Source organism: Schistosoma mansoni, chromosome 6 (assembly GCF_000237925.1).
Source record: "Schistosoma mansoni strain Puerto Rico chromosome 6, complete genome".
In the NCBI taxonomy this organism is placed as follows: domain Eukaryota; kingdom Metazoa; phylum Platyhelminthes; class Trematoda; order Strigeidida; family Schistosomatidae; genus Schistosoma; species Schistosoma mansoni.
The window spans coordinates 11,122,637-11,143,998 of NC_031500.1; the positions used below are offsets into that span (position 1 = coordinate 11,122,637).

Below are 21,362 nucleotides of genomic sequence, written 5' to 3' on the forward strand. Positions count from 1 at the left end.
AGGTCAGATTCAATGAAGCACACACAGTTGCATGTATACCCATACAGAATCTCCCATAGGGGGAATCGGATGATTAAGTGATACAAACTATTATTGTACTTACTAGCTTATGTTTTATGACACCTATGGGTAAACGGAATTATCTTTAGTTCACGTTTCTTGTTCTTTACAGTCCTTTAACTTACGGTTCCTGTAAACCGTTACTGTAACTTACATACACACTAAAGACAACACACGCCATAAATATGACTACTAGAGATATACTGAGGTAAACGCAGAAATTAATGGCAAACCTCTGAATTAATTACTTGTTTTGAACTAATTTAGTGAACAGAGGCTGTCATTCGGTAGAAAATACTTTCAATGTAAATCATTGTTTTAAAGAAGTAAAGATTACTTTGTTGATCAAGGTGTTTCAGAACGTTTTCAAATAAGCTTATTGATTATGGGGGCATCTATTGGAAAAGTTTTAAATTACTTATATATAGTTGACCATGGTGAAGCAACAACTGATTCTAATCTCAAGAAAGCTAAGATTACGTGCATGTTATCGTCAACCCAAAAACCTCCGAAACCTGTATGTTAATTTTTCTCTAATTTATAACTTTTGTGAAGAACCCTCACTGGAAACACCTTGAGCTTCAGAAACCAGGTGAAGAGTTACGTATAAGCAACCTCAAGGCTGGCGCAAAGTTCATTCACGAATCCAGATGTAGTCGGGAAAATATTGCTGTGATAATGTATGTTAACACTACGAAATATTATCTCTTTTTGAGTAAAAACATTGTCTCTCTTACGATTGCCTGAATAAGTTTTGTTTTATGTCCTTCATCTTTTTCTTCGAACAAAATCAGTTTTTTTAAATAAACACAATCTCTCTATTATATGGGAATCCTCAAAGTCCAATGGTCTTCTCCAAACTTTAAGAAACCCCGAAAAAAAAATTTTTTATAATTTCCACAGATTTGGGGGAAAGTTTGAGTTTTTTTGCCATTTCCTAAAACGTTTCCGAAAAACCATAAAGTTTTCTCAAAATAAGGAGATTGGGGTGAGTAAAGTTGTTTAAATACAAATTTATATTCAGAATACTTCATTTTTTACCACTTAATATAAAACAGGTGTAAGAACAATAAACTTTAAATATATGTTTATTTGGCCACGTACCATGTAATATAAAAAATCGCACACTTTTGTAAAACTACAATAGAACTAAGTGAATACCTAAGTGATATATTTGGACGGTGTTACTACGTTCCTATTGTGTAAAAATATTCCAAGATTGGCTTACTTTGACGCGAGTCCACAATTTTTCGTTTTGTCACCTTCAGATACAGCCTGAGTGTCCAAAGGCTTTTTTGTCTTCACAGATATTTCCTTTAATTTATCGATAAAGTTTTTTGGATTGTTTTTCTCAAGTCATCCTTCCGATTTGTCTAATTTAAATAGTTAATCAAAACCATTAAAAAAAGAAGGACCTCTTCTAAAGAAACTGAGCTAAACGAAGCCATAGTCAGTTTTCCTTCTCCATTTCACGCTTAGGTTTTGAATTTTACCAAACATTTACCAACCCATAAAAAAATTTGGACCACTAGCGTGTTGTTACTAAAATGTCTCGACAGTCAGCGTTGCCTATCAGAAACGACTTTAAGTCACTTCTTCAACGATCTGTGGTTGTGTAATAATTATACAGTTTTATGCCGTATTATAGTACAGTGGGGTTATTCAGACAAAAACAGCCGCTAAAATCTTTTTCTGATTTGTTAAAATTTTCGACTTCCATTCAATGTTTACCGGCCCCTTCTCCGCAAGTTCTCAAGTCTCGGTCAATAATCTCAGTCAAATTGTAAGATTAGCGAATGGATAGAAGCAACTTTTTACTGATAAAAACGGAAACAAAGACAGCTTATTCCCAATCTTGCAGGGTCCGAGTCTGAAACAGCTATACAGAAGAATAAAAAATTAACAAATCAATTCCAGTAGCTCATGAAAATATCGCATTATTTCTAGGAACTTCATAAATTTGTAGTCGTTAAGCACGTTAAACCAGGCATTTAATAGATAATCCAAAATTTGGTATAATCAGTCTAAATGGCTACGCGATCAAACCCAAACCTATTCATAATTTTTCCTCACTACCGTTTTTTGGACTATCACTCCCAGTAATAAGTTCAGTTATAAAAATAACTTTCGGCACATCAGAAAGTCTTTCAATCACGGCTAGAAATCTATTCCAACTTTTTTTCATTTCAAGTGCAATGAAATTAAGTGGTTTATGTTAACGGTAGATGACGTCTAATTAGCTGTGTTTTTAAAAGTGACGTTTATTCTGAACACTTTTGAACCGTTACAAACTCCGTGGAAACAACTTGGATGATAAGAAAAGTAGGTCCTTAATATTGGTGTGGCAGACATACTACTTGTTCATCCCATTAACCGGGTCGGTAGAAAATTCTGCAGACTCTTTCTCTCCCCTCTTCTCTCTCTATATATTATATTACTGTTCTGTTACCCAGTTACTGATATGGGAGTAAAAAATCCGAAATATCCTTATATTTAAAAAAAATGTGGTAAATAATATGGAGGAAAAAAGTTGTGGTAGTGTTGTTTACCCATGCTTTCCAAAGTTAAAGTACTAGTTTCAAATATTGCATTTTATCAAATGTCTTTCACATTAAAGACCTCTTCATAAGGAGAAATTTAAAAATATTTATGTTAGGAAGTGAAAAGATGACATGCGAGCACTATGTCGGCGCAGGCTGTAAAAGCTTTTATTATACCCGATAAACTGAAATGTACTGGCAAACCTTGAGTTTACGTCTCTTTGTCGAAGTAGCGTGCTATAGCGAAAGTAGTTTCATATTTGGCGTCAGCGGAAATGAAGATCTACTAGATGGCTATCTCAACAAGGTCGAACTCAATACTACTTAATTACTTAGCTCTTACAATTAGCTTTATTAAATAGAAAGACTTTTCCTAGAATATGTTGGCCTTTTTATCAAAAGGGAAGTAAAGTTTACCAACATTTATTATCAACCTTGATTTACTTATTCGTACTATTGATCCTTATAAAGCTACACGTCAACATTTTAGATAGTGAAACTATATGAATTCGACTGAGGGCTTAAATTCTTGTCTAGCTTATTAGGAATTCCTAATAAAACACTGTACTCGATTCTAGTCTATCCTACACAATGCATACAGCCAGATCATCAAAAAAGATATAAAAATATATAAACTTAACGAGCCCTAATTAGTTTGACTTCAGCGGATTTTTTTAATGCAAAAATCTAATTTATTATTTTGTGTTCTTATTGAAAAACTAACAGCTGTTTGTTTACTGAAAACAATTGAGTAATATAATGTTGGTGTGTATTCTCATCAACTAGTTTCACATAACTCAGCCTTTTGATGTATTTGGAGAAGACGTAAACAATAAATCTGATAGAATAAAATGTATACACTTTCCTGCTTTAAATCTTCTCCCGTTATCTATCCACTGATATTCATTCATCACATGGTTTTCATCTCATTTCGTATCTCTTAAGGTATCATTACTTATTTGTTTTTTTATTTTGACTATCAACCACATGTATCAGCACTGATGACTTCATTCTCCACTTTACATGACTTCATTTTCAACATAAACTAAATAGTGATCAACCTTAACGACTGTATTGAATAGCGTTTGTTATGGGATTTTGTCGTAATTATGATTTTCTGTCCTGTTTTGAAACAATAGTCTCAGGCTCATTAATTAGGATAAATGAAATGTTCAGAACAGAAAAAGTACCGCTAGCCTTACAATCTAGGAAGTACTGCTCGTTCTGCTTCTGACTCATCTGCTGCGTGTAGCTACATTCTAGTGTTGATTTTCTTGCTACCACTCGGATTCAATACATTTCACTCTAAACGCTAATATATTACACACAACTACACTACTTGACAAATTTACGTTTGACGCATTATCCGCTAAGCTACTGGCTGAATTCAGAAAGTTAGTAATTTGTTCTACGAGCTATGATGGTTAGAACATTATCAATAAGCTTTTTAATCATCTTTTTATTAATATCAGAGACTGAGATGTAAATATATCAAGTAGAGAGTCCTAAATAGGACGAACTGCTGTTTCTGGATCCCAGTGCTATCTATAATCAATCTGTTTTAAATAGTTTATGATAGAAGCTTCAAATTTATGCAATTTGAAAAGGATACACACGTTCCAGTAAAGACCTGTCAAATTCAATACTGGATACTAACAGTGGTATAACTCAAACCCCCCACTAAAAACAATGTATCGAAACTTTGTTCACGATCATGTTACCCTTTATAAATTTAGGCTATTTGTAGTTGATAACAAGCCTTCGCGTAGAATGATGAATTTATTTTATTCTCAAAAGAAATATTGTTATATTTATTTTGTTCAGATAGCATTTATCATACTATTTAATTCAATAGTTTTGGTTTTGTTTGAAAAAAAAGTGACTAACACTTGTGAGGATAGAAATGTTGTATCTCTGTCGGCTAATCCATTGCGTACTTGTAAAATTTCTTACATCATAAGAAGCCAACAGAATCGTACTCACAAACTAGAAAATCTCATTCAAAATATCCGAGAATATTTCCATTAGGGTTAACTATAACTATTGTTGTAAATAGTTTGAAAGCAACCTCTATGGTATTATCACTGCTAACCTTGTGTTATAGACCTTAAGTTCTAATTACTATTCAGAAGTTTTTTTAAACGAGCAAATGTCATTTAGGCCCCTTTAAAATATTCATGGCGTAATTTTAGCTGAGAGTACCTACAATATTCTTGATGTATCTAGCAATTCATGCCATTTTTCATCTCGTCGTTGGATAATAGCTAAAAATCATGGTGTAATTTTCATCAAATAATCCATTTTGATTAAGTGGAACTATCCACATCCTCCAGCTATGAATATGTTGGACGTAGCTTACTCTGTCTTGGAGGATAGAAGCACACATATGGTAAAATTTATGCTCTTAAATAATATTTCTAATCAAAATCACCTTTAAATATGTGACAGTTGCCTATTGAATGAACGGAGAAATGATATAAAGTGCTGGACACGAAAAATTTAGTGAAGCTGCGGATGATCAGCCGTTTAAATGTATGCTCTTGCAAACGACTTTGTAATGTTAGATCAGTAATGTTTACATACTTATTTGTCTAAATAACCTGACTGAATGGGCGCACAGATACAATTTTTTCAGGAGTCCGTTCGATTTTCTTGTTAACATTCATATTTTATTTAGAATTGCAATGCTTATGCAACTAGAGCCCAGTAAAATTCTGATATTACTTATTTTATTAGTGGTTCGTAGCAGTTAGTTGAATGTACAGATTCGAAATCTTATTAGCGAGTGCTCCTAATAATCAATATGTGGTTACAGTACACAAAAGTGTTGTACCACAGTTTGTTTATTGGCAAACTATTCTTAGGTATTCAGTAAACTTTGATATAAACATTTGTGACTATCATACATTGAACTATTTGTATGTCCGATATTCTACTTCACTGGCACAGAATAACTGACGAAATTCCTAGTTTTGTTCATTAACATGTTAGCAAAATATTAGGGACAAAAATGAACATGATTAAAAACCATCTGAGACATGAGTAATGAGATAATGAGGGTTTATTTGGTAAATAACTTCATACAGGTTAATATACATACAAATAAAATAAATAGTTTTAGTGTAAACTCAGTTGTGTACCGTAATGATTTAAATCTTTTTATTCTCCGTTCATTTGTTTTGGTAAAAATTTTTGAGATGGTATATTCACTTTAACATGATTGATCATTAAGAAGCAGTGATCAAAGTCATACTCGTCTAATCTTCCAGTGTTAATCAAATTCCATCGATCAGATTGCAATCCAGGGTTTGGTGCTTGTTGATGCTCAGTACTATAACCATCGTTGCTACTTTGGTGTCCCATATGTTCAAACCAGTCAGGAAACATCAGTTCACTTAGTATGACAGGTACCTCTTGCTAACGAATATCAACTATGAAATAACCTAGATCTCTTGTTTTATATCGAATAGCTCCAATCAACTAATATCTCAGTGTGATTGTACTTGTAGTTAACTAGTATCAGGTTGAAAATCACTTATAGCCAAATATTTTAAAATGTAAATCAATTACAACTGACACTTTGTTAATAAAGCTAATTCTAATTGATCACCCTAATTTACTGTATTAATTTGAACCTCACTTTCCTATGTATGATAAAAATGCAAATGATTTGATTGTAAAAAGTGAAGTAATGTATTTTTTATGGTGCATACACACACACAGATTTATTCTTATACTTGTTAGACAGAATCATATGATATTCGTATTTATCGAATTGTTACATTGGTAATATTTATACTCGGTTTTTTTCTTTCACTTTACTAATGATTACAAATTATCATCAGTTAAAGAAAGTCTGGATGGTATCTGGTTCTCCTGAAAACTAGTGCACGATTACCCTGGCCCATAAGGGTATATTATATAACTGTGAACAAACTGGTTGATCCTGCCAGTAGTCATATGCTTGTCTCAGAGATTAAGCCAAGCATGTCTAAGTACATACCTTAAAACGGTGAAACCGTGAATGGCTCATTAAATCAGCTATGGTTCCTTAGATCATAAACGCTACATGGATAACTGTAGTAATTCTAGAGCTAATACATGCCTTGAATTCCTGACCCACAAGGGGACGGGTGCATCTATTAGAACAGAATCAACCGGGTGCGGCTTCGGCTGTGCCTGTTACATTCTGTGATGACTCTGGATAACTTTACTGATTGCAGTCGGCCTTGTGTCGGCGACGGATCTTTCAAATATCGGGGAGTACAAAGCGTTTAAATCATTCTAATTTAATACTTATTAGTAGTATTTACCTGTAAATTCAAACATGACTTTACATAAAAGAAATAAGATTTAAAATCAAGCAAGTATCTCAGATGGATTTAAACTGAAAGGATAAACATCTAGACTGGAATTCTGAAGGTTAACATACTCTCAATTAAGACATAAAGGTACGTAGTTTAATCTTTGGTAAAGTGTTATATTCTCCCTTATGAGGTGTCCTAAACTAAGGAGAAACTGTTGTTGAGTATTCACTGGCTCTTAATCGTTTATCGTCTGAATTCAGTTCCAAAAGAAAAAATAATCACATCATTAAACTAATCTCTACAGAAGTAGTTAAATATGAATTAACTTATCAATTCTATCATTAAAATAATGAAAAACATATTTTAATACTATTCTTAAAGAAAAAGAAAAACTTTATGCCAGTCTACAAAGTCTAAGATTAGGCAATGATTCATGAAATGTGTTCAGATTGGCAAAACTAACCGAATTTTATCATGCTTACCTTTGACCTATTCGTTAACGTGTTTATGTGTCTATTCACTATTTGTCATAGTGAATAAATTATTCCATCAAATATTTGAAATGAATATGTTTTTATAAGAAGGTGGTTTTGTAGAGATTTTAGTAATTTTATGTAGTTGAAGTCATGAGTCAATTGAAACGCGTGAATGCTAAACCACTAGACCACTCAGCCGGCATCCAACGGTGGTAATGTCTAACTTGTGTATATATCAGAAGGGGTATTTTTGTGGATATTATAGTAATAGGTTAAGCGCTCGCGCGCGAGACTAATAGGTCCTGGATTCGAATCTCACGAGGCGGGGTCGTGGATGCGTACTGCTGAGGAGTCCCATAATAGGACGAAACGGCCGTCCAGGGCTTCCAGGTTTTCCATGGTAGTCTAGCTTCAATTGACTCATGATTTCAACTATATAGAATATGTTTTTAATTGTTTTTTCTCTCTCAATGAAATATTGTTTATCCAACTAAGAAAAGAGATGTGCATTTTATATTACCTCCATATACTTAAATGCAAGCGAAAAAATACGCACGTTCTTGTGTTCCATTGTTGGTGTGAATGTGATTGTTACCGAGTGCAAAAATTTTTTTTCGCCAGTTGTTTGGCTGAAACCTTTTTTTCATTCGTTTATTTATTTATTTTTGAAAATGTTCACATAAAATCTATTCGAGTCATACTACATAAACAAATAGGTTATCTTGAACAAAAAATCATTTATTCACTTAGTATTGTTTGTTTGAATCTTCCCATTGATGGTTTGGGACTGCAACTGGTCAGTCTCTAATTGGCATATATGCATACTGTGCGTATTGCCTCGATATAGCCTAAATTCACAAGCATGGTAAGCAAAGATGGATAGTGGCTGACAGTGGAATCCAGGAAGCGCGTTTCGTCCTACTTAGGACTCATCAGCTGGATGTACCTGCCACATCTGAGAGTTGATGTTCACTCTGGGACTCGAACCCAGTACCTTTCCCCTCAATCGCCATTGTGTTATTCACTCAACTACTGAGTCGTGATAGCCACTTGCTTGTGCAATGGGGTGAAGTTTAAACTCACTTAGTATTGTTTGTTTGAATCTTCCCATGGATTTTAGCTTGATGGTTGAATGTGATATTCTGTGTAGTGTACCTACTCCAATAACAAATTTGAATATATATATATATACGGCCATTTCGTCCTACCGTGGGACTCCTCAGAAGTGCGCACCCACGATCCCACCTCGCGAGATTCAAACCCAGAACCTACCAGTCTCGCGCCAGAGCACTTAACCGATAGACCACTGAGCTGACGAAGCGGCCGTCCAGTGCTTTTAGGTTTTCCATGGTGGTCTAGCTTCAATTGACTTATGATCTCAACTATATAAGATTTTTGGTTCATCTAAATGACTTTTAACTAATGATTATGATAAGAATCATTGGAAAATGAAATTCTATTCATTAATCATAAAATCATTTTAAGAAAAAGTTTTACTTCTTAAACCCCATATTGATTATTATAATTATCAAAGACCTTCAAATAGTTTCTGAAATAAACATGGAATAATAATCAGTAATTATTCGATGGTTACCTATGGTTTGTTTAACGAAAGGATTGGTATTGATCAACCAGTAACTTTGTTCTTTAGTAAAGTATCATATGAAAATATGTGTATATTAATGTGTGCATTTGAATACGTTGAAAGTATTACATTTGTTCACACTGACTCATTAGCATTTCCGTCTCTTACATCATATAAATTCAGTATGAAGTGATATATATATATATATATATATATATATTATATCGATTGAATGCGTGCCCTTTTTAATATATGAATGATATGACCGCCAATTAGAGAGGAGTGAATTATCGATCAGAGCAATGATACACAAAAGCCGCACGAGCAGTCTTGAGTACTTATCAGTCCTGCTTCCTGCCTAGCCCAGCCAGTTAAGTCCAGAACACTAATAACAGCCTCGGCAATATGAATCATTATTCTCACATATACTGGGCTTATATACCAAACAAACTGACCACATCGTACCATAAAATAGAAAACAACATTTGTACAAGATTTAACCAAATGTGGCTGTGAATAGGAGGAACAGTAATTAATGGACCAGGTAAATTGTATAATAATAGTTTATAGGTCAAAATAAAGCTTATGATAAGAGGAACACGAATATGAATGGTTTAGTTACTTAACAATTATACAATAGGAAATATACATATCATATTGATCCATAAATGGTCCTCAAAGTTACCATTCATATAACTATATATATATACAACCGTTTGATTAGGGTACAAGAATACTAGAATAATTTCACCTCAGAATAGTGCTTCATTCAATTACTATAAAATAAAAAAAAACAAATCGATTAAAAAATTTATCTTTTCATATCTATTTTTCGAATGGTATTTCTAATGATAAGCATTTTTTAAAATTGTTATCAATAGATGATATGCACCCATTAATAGGTCATTTCTTTTGTGATAATAACTTTGATGAATGTTGTATTTGGATTGAAAGACAACAATTGAAATGCTTTTTGTATTTTTCTTTAATTGTCAGAAGGGGTTTTGTGGAGATTTAGTATTTTCATACTCGAAAGTGTGAGTCAATTGAAGCTAGACCACCATGAAAAACCTGGAAGGCCGTCCAGTGCTTCCAGGTTTTTCTTTAATGATTGGTAATTATTTACTTCAGCAGTTTTTTGAGTAAAATATTATTATCGAAGTTAATGATAGTGGTTTAGATAGATAAATCGATAAACACAAACAGGCAGACAGATAGATAGATATATTTCGTAAAGTTATCGTAGGAGGCTGTGTAGTATAAGAACTGTCATCTATGAAACAAGACATTTAACTCATTAACCAATGAGTTTATAAAATTAGGGGATGCAGATCACTGGATTCAAACTCAGTGCTTTGAAAGTATTATGCTTGTCCGTAAACTTGAAATTTCTAGGTTAGATCTTATGCAATGTTGTTCACTGATCGTGTTTATAGATGACGTTAGTTAAAATTAACAACGATCCTTAAGTTAAGCTACTGGTTGAATACTTGACGGTATGTTTCTACATTTGTATGATCTATTTTCCAAATGTATCAATATCACAAATATTCTTCACCTGTTTGAGATTTGTTTTAATTAATATTGATGGCCAGATGTATGTACTTAGATGGTACTGATTATAAGAGGTTACAATTCATTTTGACGCTAAATATTGTAAAAACTCAAGTACAAAACTGTAATTGTTAGTATATATACCTTCTACTTTTGTTACGTCCTTGATCTGTCTACCCACTTCAGTGCCGAGGATAACTTGTCTCATGTAGATTAAGACCTTGACGCGATATGCTGACTGGTTTAACCTTGAGGCTAGTATGCGTAGTTTGTTAAGGCTTCTTGTTTCGCGGTTAACGTCAACTTTATTCTTTGAAAGAAAGAGGGACAAATTTATTAAAATTCAGATATCCAATACAAAATGAACGAAAACATTTGGTTTAACAGTTAAAGTGATTTAACACTTTCATAAATGAAGATTGATTAGAGATTCTAACTGCCAAAAATATTCGGATAATCATATTGAACAGAAATTCATTTTAATATTTAATAACCTGTCCTAACAATCTTTTTTATTGTAACGAGATTTATTGGGCTAAATTAAACCATTACTATTATTACCGGTGGAGTTCAACCAGGTCTGTTGTGAGATATCAACTCACTGAAGATATTGGTGAATGTATGCTCAATTTCGCGGATCGGTTGAAGTTAGACATTAACGCCATTGGATGGCGGCTAAGTGGTCTATCGGTTAAGTGCTCTGGGGCGAAACTGGTAGGTCTTGGATTCGAATCTCGCGAGTGCGCGATCGTGGATGCGCACTGCCGAGGAGTCCCACAATAGGACGAAACGGCCGTCAACCAGTGTTTCTAGGTTTTCCATGGTGGTCTAGCTTCAACTGACTCATGATCTCAACTCTATAACATTACTATTATTGTTGTTATTATTACCATGGTGTTTATACAGCCAACGATGTAGATGAATTAATTTTCTAATTGGTAACTGGTTACTCATTCTTAATGCTAAAAAAGAATTCCTAGTTTGGTTACTAAACCAAAGACAATTGAAGATTATGTCATATGTTATAATAACACACTTTATGCAATGATAAGAGTTTGTCGATAGAAAAAAAAATAAAGAATTTAACTTGTATAGTTAAAATGCGAAATCAACGTTTAAAAAGTAATATCATTATATTATAGTATTATATAGGTATGATTTTGACTATACGAAATTTCTTAACCCATTGTGTAGGTTTCTTAGTGTATTTGTAGATGTGTGTGTGTATGCACATATACATATATACAATCAGCAAACTTATCAAGATATTTCTGTACAAATTCTTGTATTACACTTTGTTTGAATTAAACTATTCCATCATATCGAATATAGTTGATAATTTGACAATGATTAATGTCGTATGATAAACAGATGAGTTTAATTTTCAAAAGACCGTTTCAACTGTCAATTGTTATATATATATCAAAGAAATAGTTTAATATAAAAAGAAATTTGCCTTAAAATGGAATTATTAAGTGAAGTATATTTTTATATATACTTGAAATCATGAGTCAATTGAAGCTAGACCTCTGTAGAAAACTTGGGAGCACTGGACGGCCGTTTCATCCTATTGTGGGACTCCTTGGCAGTGCGCATCCACGATCTCGCCTCACGAGATTCGAACCCAGGACCTACCAGTCTCGCGCCAGAGCACTTAACCGATAGACCACTGAGCCGGCATCCAATGGCGTTAATGTCTAACTTCAACCAATATACGAAGTTGAGCAACCATTTCACCAATGTCTTCAGTATATTTTATTTGTAGGTAGTTCTGTTTACGGATTTTTACAAGATATGACGCTTGGCAATTTTATAGTCCTCATTTAGAACTCCTTAATAGTATGAACTCATTAACTCACGTAAGAGTAAATCAAGCTCCTTCTATTCATACAGTAAATATGATAAAATTCAGTCAGTAGGTCAGATTTGATTGATAATAAATGTTTACTTTTAAAAAAGTCAAAAATATGTTAAGTGGGTGGTTTTAAAAAGCTTCATTGAACCTAATGTCCATATTAGTCGGTATTAGTCAGCATAGTCTACCTTAAATCTTGAAGGGGTTAATGTGCCTTGAGAGTTTTGAACCTTTGTCATCTAGCTTTATATTCTGAGACATTATTACCAAGTCATTGGGTCAGCTAGTTAATTGTAAGCTAACAATATATCACGATGCTCTCACTTCAACCCTGATTGACTTAAAGATGACGAATTTGAGCCTAGATAAATAGACGGATGCTTATTTCTCAGAAGTCTCAACGTACGAATGAAATAATTGTCAATTGTCCCTCAGTATTTAATTATTCTTCAACAAATGTCAGGTTTTATGAAATAAGTCGTTTTCAAATGATTTATCTAAACATGAATACATATAATATCATTAGTGGATGTGTCGCTCAATTTCGTGGATTGATTGAAGTTAGACACTAACATCCGATGGATGCCGACAGGTTCAGTGATCTATCGGTTAAGTGCTCGCGTACGAGACTGGTAGGTCCTGGGTTCGGATCTCGCGAGGCGGAATCGTGGATGTGCACTGCTGAGGAGTCCCATACTAGAACGAAACGGCTGTCTAGTGCTTCCAGGTTTTCCATAGTAGTCTAGCTTCAATTGATTCATGTTCTCAACTATTAGAAAAAATTACTATAATATCCAAAAGACCGCTTCTGGTAATAATATTAAAATGTACGTTTGCGAATCGTTTCCTTTGCACATTCCATAAGTGATTATTCCAACTATAAGTTTAACTAAATGTAAGGATGGCTCGTCGGCAAACTCTAGGAAGCCTCAAGAAGCCCAGAAAGAGCCGAAGACATTCCATCCTATCACTGCTAGGGGAACATTCTAGAATGTCGACGTGTAGCTTTCCTATTGGATGGTAATAATGACCCCCTATGTACCTATTGGCTATCCGAAATGATGATTTACTTTCAGCCAAAAAACTATAAATACATGAGATTTTTGTACTATATTTTGACACTGTTTGGGGAATAAAATTCGTACTTGCTAGTCTTCTATCTTCTCTCTTGCAACGTTGCGGGTTCGATCGTTCAAGTAGTCTAGTAGTACGCAGCATAGCAAGAATCAAGGTTCTAGATATAACACTAAATTTCATATTACACATTATATATCATTTCGTTAAACCAGTTTTATACTCACTAATTAGCATATATTAGATAAATGCTGTCGTATACACAATAAATCCTACTCTATATATGATATAAACTAAGATCAATCGGCAAAAATGATGATAAGATCTATGATCTTTCTTTTCAAAATTGAATAAAATATAAAGCTCATAATTGTAATTTTCATTAATCCTTGAAGAGTTTATTATCTCGTGTCTATTATACTTCATATCACTATACATTAAACAGGGTTAAGTTCATGATCACTTATATTCCAATGTATATAATCATGACAAGTTACACTTTTTAAATATTCTTTCTTTCTTTTTTTTCTTTTTTTTTGTATTTTTATTGTTTCATCTATTTTTTGTAAGTTTAATCATTTCTTATTTATTTTTTAATCAAAAACTTTTATTTAGATCGTTGTTTAAATGATTAAAATCTATCTATATCATACTTAGTTCTATTTTCATGTAATGGTGTATACCTTTTACTCAGTTGTTTAATATTGATCCTCTATCAGTTTTCTAGATCTCAAGTAATTACTTACACTTGAGCTCCGGGGTAGAGATTAAGCAAGTATGAAATGATTTACTTCAAGGTTTATTTATATACACAAAAAAAACAACAACAGCAGTATTTATAAGTTTATTCATAACCTTTTCAATTTTGGAAACACTTTAATCTAATTCACAGAGTAAGTTACTAACCAAACAGTTTTGACACATTATTCGTTAATTTTCTAGAAGTTTTTTTATGGTGTATGCTAGTTGGATGAAATGTTCTCACCCGTTTCTGGCTTTCAATGATTTCATCAAGGAATTTCCATGGAATTCTAACTAAATATTCTGTTTTCATAGTTGAAAGCGTGAGTCAATTGAAGCTAGACCACCAAGGAAAATCTAGAAGCACTGGAAGGCCGTTTCGTCCTATTGTGGGACTCCTTGGCAGTGCGCATCCACGATCCCGCCTAGTGAGATTCGAACCCAGTACCTATCAGTCTTGCTCCAGAGCACTTAACCACTAGACCACTGAGCCGACATTCGATGGTGTTTATGTCTAACTCCAACCAATCCACAATTTTAAGCAACCGTTCAGCAATTGTCTTCAGTGAGTTGATATCTCACAACAGACGTGGTTTGAACTCCACTGGTCACTGCTTCTCACTAGAACTCCTGGATAAAAATATTCTATGAAAACAAAATAAAAAAGCTAAGGCGCTATAGTCTTCATTTATACTTTTATACTGGATAAGCCAATAATTGATTCATTACAATACAATGAGTCTGGATTAATCACAGACTGTTATCACTGTGGATGCACCAAGATTTTGTAACCAGAATGTGATTGATATCTAATTAATAGAACAGTCTAATAAAGTAGTGTGGAAATTCTATCGCTACTTATAACCAAGGAGATAAGGGTGATCATCAGTTATGTTCCTAATCTTTACGATCTCAGCTGAATAAACCACCTCTCACATACATTCTGGGTCCCTTGACAACACAATAGTAGAACTACTAACTCGTATCGATGTAGATTACTAAATGACTAAGAAGTACTAGAATGAACAGACATCTATCAGTGAATTCACATGCAGTTTATCGCTCTCAAATTTGTTTCTTTAGATAATTGAAGAATTTTAATGACAGAGTTTATGGGAAAATGTCTTAATTGCATCACAGACTGTAAGTTGGGATGTCAGAAGTTATTTCATTGGGTAAACATGTTCATAGTTTGGATCGCAAATCAATCTTGACTAACCAACCACTAAGAACCAGGTAGCACTGAACAGTTGTTTCATCCTAATGTGGGAATCCTCAGTAGTGCTCATCCGCTACCATACTAGGTATTGAGCTCAAGACCTTCTGTTTCATAGTAAGCCCACAACCAAGTAGTTCAGTGGTTCAGAGGTTAAGAGCTCGCCTCTAGGCCTGAAAATCTTAGATTTGATCTCATGTTGGTGGTTGGCATGTACTGCTGAGTATTCCTTTACTAAAACGAAACAGTTGTCTAGTGCTTCCTAGTTCTCGATGATTGTCTAAGATTAGTTCTTTATGAAAACTATGAACACTCAAAAACTTTCTATTCTAATAATTAAGCATTATTTCCTATAAAACTAATGATGATAATATTAATATGCTTAAAAATCTTTGTATTCTTTTCTGCTTTACTAGTGAACCAAACAATCATGAATCTGCAGCTTTTATTATTACATATTTCACTATTTTAAGTGGACTACCTGTAGCATTAACTCGAAAAGCTGTTATGAAATGTAGAGAAAAATTAGATATTACTAATGAATATGATGTAAGTTGATAGATTTATAGAATTTTAATATATTTATAATGTAACATGTATATTACTGAACAGTACTGTGTTATATCTTGTGGCCGAGTGGATACCTAGTTAATGTATGAAGTGATAAGACCGCCAATCAGAGAGCAGCGAATTATCGATTGGAACAGTGACACACGAAAACCGTACGAGTAGTCTAGAGTGCTTATCGATCCTGCTTCTGCCTAGCCCAGCCAGTTAGGTCCAAAATACCAATAACAGCCTGTGGTATGAATCATTGTATTTCAAACATACTGAGTTTATATACCAAACAGACTGACCACATCGTACCAATAAAATGGAAAATAACATTTGTACAAGAGTTAGCCAAATGTGGCTGTGAATAGGGGGGGAACAGTAATTAATAGACCGGGTATAACTCAGGAATGGTAAATCTTACAATAATAGTCCAAGGGTCAAAATAAAGCTCACAATGAAAGGAACATGAATATGAGTAGTTTAATTATTTAGCAAATATACGATAAAAATTATATGCATAATATTGGTCCATAAATGGATCCCAGAGTTACCTTTCACTATTGTTATCGGGATATAACATACTGTTAAATTTGTACTATTTCAAATGTCTATGTATCGATTCTTGATTTGGATTATTACCCTGAGTATGGAATAGTACAAATTAAAATCGAAAATAGGAAAAGAATATTTTCCTCATTTCTATCATCCTCTCCAATTAATTAATATGCTGATGATTGATTAACCAATTACTTAACCTGAGTAAATTATGGCATTGATGAATATATTAGTAGTGGGTTTTGCGGAGATTTTAGTAATTTTATATAGTTGAAATCATGAGTCAATTGAAGCTAGACCACCATGGAAAACCTGGAAGCACTAGACGGCCGTTTCGTTCTAGTATGGGACTCCTCAGCAGTGCACATCCACGATTCCGCCTCGCGAGATTCGAACCCAGGACCTACCAGCCTCGCGCGCGAGCACTTAACCGATAGACCACTGAACCGGTCGGCATCCAACGGTGTTAATGTCTAACTTCAACCGATCCACGAAATTGAGCAACCATTCACCAATGTCTTCAGTGAGTTGATATCTCACAACAGACCTGGTTGAACTCCACTGGTTACTGCTTCTCACTAGAACTCCAGGAAATACCTCATGGAGCCAGTCACTAGTGAGCACATGATGATTATCAAAAAAGGTTTTTGGTGGAGATTTTAGTAATTTTATAGAGTTGAGATCATGAGTCAATTGAAGCTAGACTACCATGGAAAACCTGGAAGCACTGGACAGCTGTTTCGTCTTATTGTGGGACTCCTCAGTAGTGCGCATCCACGATCCCACCTCGCGAGATTCGATTAGTGTTGCGTAAATAACATAACTTCCTAATTGTAATTTACAGATAACTCCTGTCAAAAAAATAGTTCCATGAATAGAAAGTATGATAATTAACTTATTGTCTTTAATGAACCAACTTACAGTGAGTATATAATATATCTGATAATTTCTTATCTAACGGTGATGTTTTTTCAAACACTGCTTGACACTGATTGCTTTTACATAATTCTTTATATTGATGTCTTCAACCTCAACCTTATGTTTGATTACAGTAACAAATTTTTAGCAGAAGATTTACAGTATTGCAATAAAATAGCTGACTTTTCATTTTTTTTAATTTGTGAATACTTAAGAACAATATGCATCAAAAGGTTTTTAGTAATGATTAACTGCTATTTATGTTCAACCGTAATTGTTTACGGTGAGTCTTGCTACTATGGAATTCTTCTATAGGCGATTAATTTGATTATAAACATTCTGTAAGAATCCTCTCTTGTTCCTCTAAATAACGAGTGAAAAGGAGAGGATTAAACAAACTACTGCGGTGATACTTCTTGAGTTTTTCATTAATTATATTTGCGATCGGTTGTAAACGTTTTGCTATAACTATACGCAGTTAGCAAACATACAGCTTTCAGGTGAAATATAATTAAAATTAACTGAGAAAAGTCAGTAAATATAATAATGCGCTATGGATCGAATTAATGTCCAGTATTTGATAATGACTTAGAGAAATATATTATCATTTTAATAATATCTTACCGACGATATCAGCAGTGAGGTGACTCAAACACTTATAAATAACTTAACATCCGTTAAGCAAGTTCGCTGCTATCTGGAATTAGTTGCTCATTAGATGATAACTTTTCTTTTGAAGTGACAGAAATTGAGTTTGAATCAGATCATTACGGACATATGTACATCTATCTGACGAATTCTGAATACGACAAAACGTGCTCTCTGGACTTCACTTCTAGACACTATACAACTTAACTAAAAATTTTGATTTAGTGGTATTTTCAAAGCACTCACCTAGGATATACATCTTTCCATAAGAACGGATCAATTTCAGTCCTTATTATTTAATTATGAGGGAATAAAAACCCTTGCAGTCACTAGGTTAACTATATCTTAGAATTCTTCCTAAAAATAAATCGTTTTCAAGGTGATACTTCAGTTAACGATTTATCACTAACTTCATCGACTGAGATGGTTGAGCCACGTGTTACGTATGCCTGAGCACCGATTACCACGACGCGCTATGCTGACTAGTATTGAGGACGGTTGGAAGAGAGTTAGGGGCAGCCAAACCAAAACGTGGCATCAGAGCTTGAAGTCACTAACTTCTAATCTGAGCCATGTTGGTGGATGCAGACTACTTGGTTGGGGTCCGCTCGACTATCGTAACCAATGGTTGGAGACCCTAAGTGACATGGCTCAGAATCGATCACAATGGCGTAGGTGTATGCACTCTTTATTTTCCCTTAAACCTTGAGATTAAAAGTGCTTGATATCTGTGTTTCTTCCTGCACTATATTCTTGTATACAACCTTTCTTTTATATATTACCACCACTAAATTTACTACTTCTATGAATTCGGTGTTCATCTTGTTGTGCTAATGAGTGAGGTATGGCAGCTTGGAACGATGTATATGTGTGCCTGGTCCTATGTTGTAGCTGAATGACTGACTATGTAATGTACAAATGAATTGGAATTGTTATATAACTGAAATTTTATATACTATTGAGATTTCTTAGTTTCAGTTGTTTGAATATTCCCATTGATGTTTAGGACTGAAATTGATCAGTCTTTTTTTTGGTATATATGAATACTGTGAGAATTGCCTCGATATTCTCATTGAGTCACAAGCATTTTTAAGCGAGTTGGATTTTGGTTAGCAGTGGAATCCATGATATGTGTTTCTTCCTACTAGGGACTTGATGGCTGGATGAAACAGCCGTCCAGTGCTTCTAGGTTTTCAACAATTTTCTAACTTAGATCAGTTCATGATTTCAATGAAGCTCAACAATCTTCGCAACCGTATACTAACAGATTTATTCTACTTCCTTCTTTATTAATAGCCTTTAATTGAATCAATGCAAAAATCGACTACACCAAAAGAATTACGTGATGAATTATTCAAAGGTACATCTGGTTATACAGAAGATAGATTAATTGAAGATTTACGTAAAATTTATCAATTAGCTGAATTAGATCCACCATCATCATCAGAAATTTTTTTGGAAACAAGACGTGAAAGTATAAAATTAGGATCACCTACAACAAATAGTTCATCTAATCAATTATTTAAACGTTTATCCATTGATATAAATAAAAAAGAATCAATTAATGAGAAAAATATTAGTTCACCTAATCTAAATGATAAAACATCAGAACTAGTTGTAAATGAATCTGATCATGATATTAAACAAGATCCATCAACGACTATATCACATCATAATTATCATTCAACAGATCATAATAATTCTATATTAAATGATATGAAACATGATCTACATCAAGTGGATCAAATCAATAATAATAATAGTAAACTTCAAAATGGTACCGTTCCTACTTCATATAATTATAATAAAGAGATTGGTGGTACAAAATCACCAAATCAATTACATAATACTGATATGAATACTACACATAATAATAATAATCATGAAATTGATAATTATAATAATATAAATAAATTAAAATCGTCTAAAATAACAATTAGTTATGCTATAACTCATGAATCTACAGAAGCTGATGCTGTTGATGAATATTTAAAAAATACTAGTGCAGATGAACGTGATCGATTAAGAAAACATGTAATCATTACACATGCTTATTCAAAAATTGATGATCATATTGATCAGATATAAAAAAAAAAATTGATAATTGAATGGATCAATGAATGAACACTGAAAAAAAAACAAAATACATATCATCATACTTTTTTAATTTTTCTTTTTTTTTCTTTTTTTAAAAAAACAAAAAATCGATATGATTAGTGTTCTTTAATATTTATAATATATATATATAATTACCTTCATTTTTGGTTATGAACTAATTAAGTTTTTATCTTTTCGTACTTATTATTATTATTATTAATAATATTGTTAATATTATTACTATTATGATTAACGACAAGGTTTTTTTTCGAAAAAAAAGGGAGGGGAGAAACTAGAACAAATACTTTTATTGAACCATTGAAATTTGTTTAAATCATTCAAATGTTTTATGTGACATTTTTGAAAAGAAAACTTACCATCTATATTTGGAAATTTTGTTTTTTTTTTGAAAATGATAATTATTAGAAACATTTCTTTTTTTAAAATTTTAATAATAGAAAAATGGAATTATATAAAGTTTAAATGTGCTTACTTTTTAAAAGAAGGGGTTATTGTGGAGATTTCAGTAATTTTAATGGTTAAGATCACGAGTCAATTGAAGCTAGATTACTATGGAAAACCTGGAAGCACTATTTGACGGCTGTTTCGTCTTATTGTGGGACTCCTCAGTAGTGCGCCTCCACGATTCCGCATCGCGAGATTCCAACCTAGGACCTATCAGTCTCGCGGGCGAGCGCTTAACCTCCAAACCACTGAGCTGATTGGTATTCAACCGCGTTATTGTCTAACTTTAACCAATCTACGAAATCCAGAAACTGTTTACCATTGTCTTTAGTAAGTTGATATCTCACAACAGACCTGGTTGAACTCCACTGGTCACTGCTTCTCACTAGAACTCAAGGAAATATCTCTTGAATATTTGATCGATTTAAATATAGGTATAACTTTTTTTCCATAAAATAGTATATTATAGTGATTTGTTTTAATTAACTTACATATTTCGATAACTTCATGAGTATATTAATATTTCTTAAATAGGTATTAAATGTTAAAAAGAATTTAGAGATTTGTCTTATCCTATCATAATCATAACACTTGAGATATCAGGATTTGATTGTGTGAGACGGTTGATCGAAAATTGGTCGTAAGCAATGTGAATTAATTTTGTGCTACTTGGTATTTATCAATGGTATAATCTTATTGTAATGTGGGTTACTTAT

The 21,362-nt window shown here is 33.2% G+C and overlaps 1 protein-coding gene across 1 annotated transcript; it reads left to right on the forward strand.

Moving 5' to 3' along the window:
• Positions 1-445: 445 nt before the first annotated feature.
• Smp_024870 (hypothetical protein) lies at positions 446-20,172 on the forward strand (the record flags this gene model as incomplete). Its single annotated transcript, XM_018798246.1, has 2 exons — positions 446-577; positions 19,381-20,172. The coding sequence occupies 2 exons, from the start codon at positions 446-448 to the stop codon at positions 20,170-20,172; spliced, it is 924 nt and encodes a 307-aa protein (XP_018653207.1).
• Positions 20,173-21,362: the final 1,190 nt, after the last annotated feature.